This window comes from Zea mays, chromosome 1 (assembly GCF_902167145.1).
Source record: "Zea mays cultivar B73 chromosome 1, Zm-B73-REFERENCE-NAM-5.0, whole genome shotgun sequence".
NCBI classification, from domain to species: domain Eukaryota; kingdom Viridiplantae; phylum Streptophyta; class Magnoliopsida; order Poales; family Poaceae; genus Zea; species Zea mays.
Window position 1 is genome coordinate 211,901,532 of NC_050096.1, and position 7,001 is coordinate 211,908,532.

The window sequence follows — 7,001 nt, forward strand, 5'->3', positions numbered from 1 at the left end:
GTTCGCTGTTGTTGTTGTTGTATTTTTTTTTTTTTGTCTCGAGGGCCCCTCGCATCGTAGGACCACATCACCTTCGAGTGCATGATCTCGCCGCCGGACGGCGTCGTGTTCTCCGGCCGATCGGGCATCTGAGACATCACAGAACTAAAAGGTGAGAAGCGACATGCACGGCCGCGCAGACTCCATCGGTAATGCCCCTTGCTAATTCCTTCCGCAACCGAACTAGCAAATCCAATGAAAACGTTTTTCATGCGAAAGCACCAGACATCGTCCATTTAATTAATTAAAACTTTTTAAAATGCAGCACGCCAGAAGAACTGGGAATATGAAACTGCCACACCGGTGGTAGGATTACTGACATCTACTCTTTTCTATTGTAGAAAATACATGCTATCTCACATACCGCGAAATCAAACAAATCTCAAGTTCAACCAAGTTTGAAAAATTATATCAATATTTATGCCTGAAAATATGTTTATCATAGAAATTTATAACACGTGGACGGTGCAGCTTCAGAGCCACGAGCTGCGGATGCGCGCATCTGGGGCTGGGGCGTCCGCGTTCCACTCCCACAGTCCACACCTCAGCCTCAGCGACATTGGTTTTGCGGTGGGTCGCCCTCACCCTGTATAATTGCAACACTGCAGTACTGCAACCCTTCGGCACTCCCAGGCTCCAAGACGAGCACGCACGACTGTCTGCCGTCTTCCTTAGCCATGGACGCCCCCGGAGCCTCCACCACCACGCTCCTCCTCTACGGCGCGCTCCTCCTGGTGGGATTCCTCTTCATCGCGGTCGCCCGCCGGAGCAACGCAGGCCTTCCGCCGGGTCCCACGGGCCTGCCGCTCTTGGGCAGCCTGCCGTCTCTGGACCCGCAGCTGCACGTCTACTTCGCGCGCCTCGCGGCCAGGTACGGCCCCATCTTCTCCATCCGCCTGGGCTCCAAGCTGGGCGTCGTGGTGACCTCCCCGGAGCTGGCGCGCGAGGTGCTGCGGGAGCAGGACCTCGTCTTCTCCGGCCGCGACGTCCCCGACGCGGCCCGCTCCATCTCCTACGGCGGCGGGCAGAACATCGTGTGGAACCCCGTGGGCCCCACGTGGCGGCTGCTGCGGCGGGTGTGCGTGCGGGAGATGCTCGGCCCCGCGGGGCTGGACAACGTGCAGGGCCTCCGGGCGCGGGAGTTCGGGGCCACGCTCGCCCACCTCCACGCCCAGGCCCGCGCCGCCGCCCCCGTCGACGTCGGCGCGCAGATGTTCCTCACCGTCATGAACGTCATCACGGGGACGCTGTGGGGCGGCAACGTCGGCAGCGAGGGCGAGCGCGTCGCGCTGGGCAGGGAGTTCAGGCACCTCGTCGCCGAGATCACCGACATGCTCGGCGCCCCCAACGTGTCCGACTTCTTCCCGGCGCTCGCGCGCTTCGACCTGCAGGGCATCCGGAAGAAGTCCGACGCGCTCAAGGAGCGGTTCAACCAGATGTTCGCCAGGATCATAGAGCAGAGGGTCCACGCCGAGCGGGCCGGCGGCGAGCCCCCGGCGCCCGACTTCTTGGAGTACATGCTCAAGCTCGAGAAGGAAGGCGGCGACGGGAAGGCGTCCTTCACCATGACAAACGTCAAGGCACTGCTAATGGTACGATCGATGTAGCACCTGCTCTGCTAATCAACCAACCTGAAGGTCACTACTCACTAGTACTACTACTCTCAAACAATTAATTAATTAATTAATGACACGAACGACAGGACATGGTGGTCGGGGGCACGGAGACGACGTCCAACACCGTGGAGTGGGCCATGGCGGAGCTGATGCAGAAACCGGAGCTGCTGGCCAAGGTGCGGCAGGAGCTGGACGCGGTGGTGGGCAGGGACGCCGTGGTGGAGGAGTCGCACCTGCCGCAGCTTCCCTACCTGCACGCGGTGGTCAAGGAGACGCTGCGGCTGCACCCGGCGCTGCCGCTGATGGTGCCGCACTGCCCCAGCGCCGACGCCACGGTGGGCGGCTACCGCGTCCCGGCGGGGTGCCGCGTGTTCGTCAACGTGTGGGCGATCATGAGGGACCCCGCCGTGTGGAAGGACCCGCGGGACTTCGTCCCGGAGCGGTTCCTGGACGGCGCCGGCGAAGGGCGCAAGTGGGACTTCACGGGCAGCGAGATGGAGTACCTCCCGTTCGGGTCCGGGCGCAGGATCTGCGCTGGCGTCGCCATGGCCCAACGGATGACGGCCTACTCGCTGGCCATGCTGCTGCAGGCGTTCGACTGGGAGCTGCCTGCCGGCGCGCGGCTGGAGCTGGACGAGAAGTTCGCGATCGTCATGAAGAAGGCCACGCCGCTGGTGGCCGTGCCGACGCCGCGGCTGTCCAAGCCTGAGCTCTACTACTCCGCCTAGTCCACCACCACATCCATCCACTGGGCTGGGCCATTCGGCAGAGGAGGAAATGTAACATATTTGGCCCACCTGCCCTCCCTCGTGAATACGTTACATACTGAACAGTGTTGTTTTAATCGAAAGCTCCATAGATTGTTACCTCCTACATAGGACAAATCTGCCACGCATCAACAACCGCTGAATTGTGGATGTCCACGTGCGCTAGATAATCTGATCTTATCTATGGTTATCTCATTATCTGATAGCAACGTGTGTGTCATTGGTGGATGCATTGTCTCACGGCTGCGAGTGACTTTGAGGAACAAGTTGCAGGCTGATACCAAGGACACCTGAGAGATTTGCATCTGATGGCTCAATGTTTGTAGTCCTTGGGCACACCTTTCGCATTTTATTCCATAAGGTTGTTTCACCTATAATATAAGGCTGGATCCAGCACACGTCCATACCGACCGGTGATGTGATGGCATGGCCCGGTTCAGTTTGGCCTTAACGTCGATCGGTTTGGTTGGTTGATCGGTGTGGTTGCCGATAGATCGGCTCGAGCAGTACCGACCATATTGGAACATGACTGGTTGATATTGACCCTTACGCTAGAGAACCGATAGTTAGTTCATGTCATTTTGAATTTCAAAATAAAAAAATAAAAAAAATCAAAAACAAATATGAAATCCAACCTGGAGTGTTTGAGTTCCTTCACACCTCTCACTCTTCATATTGCTCTTACCACTTCATATTGTACTTATTTCGCTCTCGGGTCACTCCACTAAACAGTTCTCGCCATGACTTCCTTGAACTCGGATATTGAGATTACCGAATATGAGGTGCTCAATATCCCGCATAAAACTATGATAGATGTAACGATAAAACTTGCCTATGGGTCTTCAACGAAGAGACAAAGGATGCAACATCAGAGCTATATTGACTGGAATCGTGAAGTTGCCCACTGGTTGATGCAAGACTACTTCAACGACCCATAGGTCTGCCTCTACTCTATTTCGTTGAAGGTACCGCATATGGAGGGGGTCTCATTCTTCAAGTATTGGAGAGGTTGGATGACCATTCCTCCTACTTCACACTTAGAGCTGATGCAGTCAACCACAACAGTTACGCCCCCCACCAAAGTGCATCGTTATCCTCTACATGCTCACCTACAGTAGCGTTGCTGACTTCATTGATGTGTATATCTGAGAGCACCTAGAGGGGGTGAATAGATGATCCTGTAAAATCAAACACTAAATAGCCACAAACTTGATTATATGAAAGTTAGTGCGAGTTAATCAAGTTGCTATGAGACGATCTCTTGCAAACAAAACAATCACAGAAGAGCAACACAAGAGACACACGATTTTTATCCCGTGGTTCGGCCAACACTTGCCTACTTCCACGTTGTGGCGTCCCAATTGGACGAGGGTTGCACTCAACCCCTTTAAAGTGATCCAATGATCAACTTGAATACCACAGTCTTTTCTCTTTTGAGTATTCTTCCCGTTTGCGAGGAATCTCCACAAGTTGGAGCCTCTCGCCCTTACTATATAGATCACAAAGAAAGCACAAGAGTAAGGATGGGAGAGCAACACACGCTAGACTCAAATCCGCAGCACACCCACACACACAAGCCAAGACTTGAGCTCAAAACACAGCACAGAGAGTTTGCAACTCAAACGGAGCTCAAATCACTAACACAATCGATCAAATGCGTGGAGGCGGAGTCTAGGAGTCTTAGAATGCTTAGAGAAGGCTTGGTGTTGTGCTCCATGCGCCTAGGGGTCCCTTTTATAGCCCCAAGGCATCTAGGAGCCGTTGGAGACAAACTTGGAAGGCAATTCCTGCCTTCTGTCGAGTGGTGCACCGGACAGTCCGGTGCACCACCGGATAGCCACTGTAGCAGTCCGGTGCTCGATTTCCTTCCATACCGGGCACAGCCGATCGTTGGTCCTCCGAGTTCGTTGGCACACCGGACACTGTCTGGTGTGCCCAACCGACCGTTGGCGCGGACCACATGTCGCACGTTAATCATGCGGACGACCATTGCCCGCTAGAGCCGTTGACTCACCGGACAGTCCTGTGCACCACCGGACAGTCCGGTGAATTATAGCCACGTCGCCTTTTTCTTTTCCCGAGAGTGACGAGTTCATCGCCGATGACTTGGACGCGTGCGCAGATGACTCACGGGACAGTCTGGTGATTTATAGCTGCGTCGCTCCGCCGTTTCCCGAGAGCAGCTGGTTCACCGTTGACCAGCCTGGGGCACCAGACACTGTCCGGTGTGCCAGACCCAAGCTAGTTTTGGTTGTACACAACCAACTCTTTTCCAATGTCTTTCTTCTTTTCTTGGCACTGTTTCTAGCACTTAGATAAACATGTTAGTATTCAAAAACAATTCACTAAGTGTAGAAACATACCTTGTTCTTTGATTTGCACTTCTCACTCATTTAGCACATAAGAACTCAAACAGTATGTGTTGGGCATCTAATTACCAAAACACTTATAGAAATGGCCCAAGGCCACATTTCCCTTTCAATCTCCCCCTTTTTGGTGATTTATGCCAACACATTAAAAAAGCAACAAAAGAAGTGCAACATCAATGCAGATGAAGATCAAATTCTTTTTACTTAGAATTTGACATATTTGGATCACTCTTTTCCACCACTTGGTTTGTTTTTGCAAATTAAATTCTTTTCCCTATCTCTAAGTCAAACACACTTGTTTGTGCCAATAGAGAGACATTCCAAGAGTGAAATTTGTCAAGTGCCAAAAACTCCCCCTTTTTCCCATAATCAATATTCTCCCCCATAAGAGACCAATTTTTGCAATAAGAGTATTTTCGACAAATCACAAATTCTACTATTTTCAAAATTCTCAAGTGGTTGGCGGATCCATTTGCTTTGGCCTTAATTTCTCCCCCTTTGGCATGAAGCACTAAAACGGGATCATTTTTGGCCCTTTAACCCCATTGCCTCACCAAAATGTCAAATAAGAGCATAAAGGCAACGAGAGCATTAGTATGAACTTGGAATTAAATACACTAATACCGGAGTGCAGTGGAAGTCTTTTCATCATCCAAGTCCATTTTCCCTTTCAATGGTCCTTCGAGGCTACTTCAAGTGTACTCAAGCAAACAAGTTAGTATCAAAGGAGTCAAGTTGTAGCACATCTCCCCCTAAACATGTGCATCATTTGCATATGGACTTGTGAGGTCCGGGGATGGCTTGTACAACTTGAGCACTACAAACAAACAATAATTGATTTAAATCCTCAAAGTAACATGATCAAAGGCATATAACACATGTATGCTATAGATCAATCCAAGTTACGCGAATCTAAGACATTTAGCTCACTACGTAACCTGCAAAACCTTTTCTCGTCTAAAGGCTTAGTGAAGATATCGGCTAGCTGGTTCTCGGTGCTAATGTGGTACACATTGATATCTCCCTTTTGCTGGTGGTCTCTCAGGAAGTGATGCCGGATGTCTATGTGCTTAGTGCGACTGTGTTCAATAGGATTATCCGCCAAGCAGGTTGCACTCTCATTGTCACATAGGAGTGGGACTTTGCTCAGATTGTAGCCAAAGTCTCGGAGGGTTTGTCTCATCCAAAGCAGTTGCGCGCAACACTGTCCTGCGGCAATGTACTCGACCTCAATAATGGATAGGACAACAGATGTTTGTTTCTTGGAACTCTAGGACACCAGGGACCTTTCTAGAAATTGGCACGTCCCTGATGTGCTCTTCCTATCAGCCTTGCACCCGGCATAGTCGGAGTCTGAGTATCCAATCAAGTCAAAGGTAGACCCCTTTGGATACCAGATCCCGAAGCAAGGCATAGAAACTAAATACCTAAGAATTCGCTTAACGGCCACAAGGTGACATTCCTTGGGGTCAGATTGAAATCTAGCACACATGCATACACTAAGCATAATGTCCGGTCTACTAGCGCAAAGATAAAGTAATGAACCTATCATAGACCGGTATGCCTTTTGATCAACGGACTTACCTCCTTTGTTGAGGTCGAGATGTCCGTCAGTTCCCATCGGTGTCTTTGCGGGCTTAGCATCCTTGATCCCAAACCTATTGAGAAGATCTTGAGTGTACTTCGTTTGGGAGATGAAGGTGCTGTCCTTGAGTTGCTTCACTTGGAATCCAAGGAAGTAGGTCAACTCGCCCATCATTGACATCTCGAACTTTTGCATCATCACCCTGCTAAACTCCTCACAAGACTTTTGGTTAGTAGAACCAAATATTATGTCATCGACATAGATTTGGCAAACAAAAAGGTCACCATCACAAGTCTTTGTAAAAAGAGTGGGATCAGCTTTCCCAACCTTGAAAGCATTAGCAATTAAGAAATCTCTAAGGCATTCATACCATGCTCTTGGGGCTTTCTTAAGTCCATAGAGCGCCTTAGAGAGCTTATATACATGGTCGGGATACCTGTCATCCTCAAAGCCAGGGGGTTATTCCACGTATACCTCCTCCTTGATTGGCCCATTGAGGAAAACGTTCTTCACGTTCATTTGGAACAGCTTAAAGGAATGGTGAGCAGCATAGGCTAATAATATCCGAATTGACTCTAGCCTAGCTATAGGAGCAAAAGTCTCCTCAAAATCCAAACCTGCAACT

The 7,001-nt window shown here is 50.7% G+C and overlaps 1 protein-coding gene across 1 annotated transcript; it reads left to right on the forward strand.

Moving 5' to 3' along the window:
• The first annotated feature begins 534 nt into the window (after window positions 1–534).
• On the forward strand, window positions 535–2,502 carry LOC103643229 (geraniol 8-hydroxylase-like). The gene is made up of 2 exons (NM_001319745.1): window positions 535–1,631; window positions 1,742–2,502. The coding sequence occupies exons 1-2, from the start codon at window positions 717–719 to the stop codon at window positions 2,381–2,383; spliced, it is 1,557 nt and encodes a 518-aa protein (NP_001306674.1). The 5' UTR covers window positions 535–716; the 3' UTR covers window positions 2,384–2,502.
• The last annotated feature ends 4,499 nt before the right edge of the window (window positions 2,503–7,001 follow it).

What these genes read in the sequence shown, in the direction of transcription:
- LOC103643229 (NM_001319745.1), top strand. Translation starts at nt 717, where the DNA reads ATGGACGCCCCCGGAGCCTCCACCACCACGCTCCTCCTCTACGGCGCG. An exon ending in ACGTCAAGGCACTGCTAATG is followed by an intron (nt 1,632 to 1,741) that starts GTACGATCGATG and finishes CACGAACGACAG; the next exon opens with GACATGGTGGTCGGGGGCAC.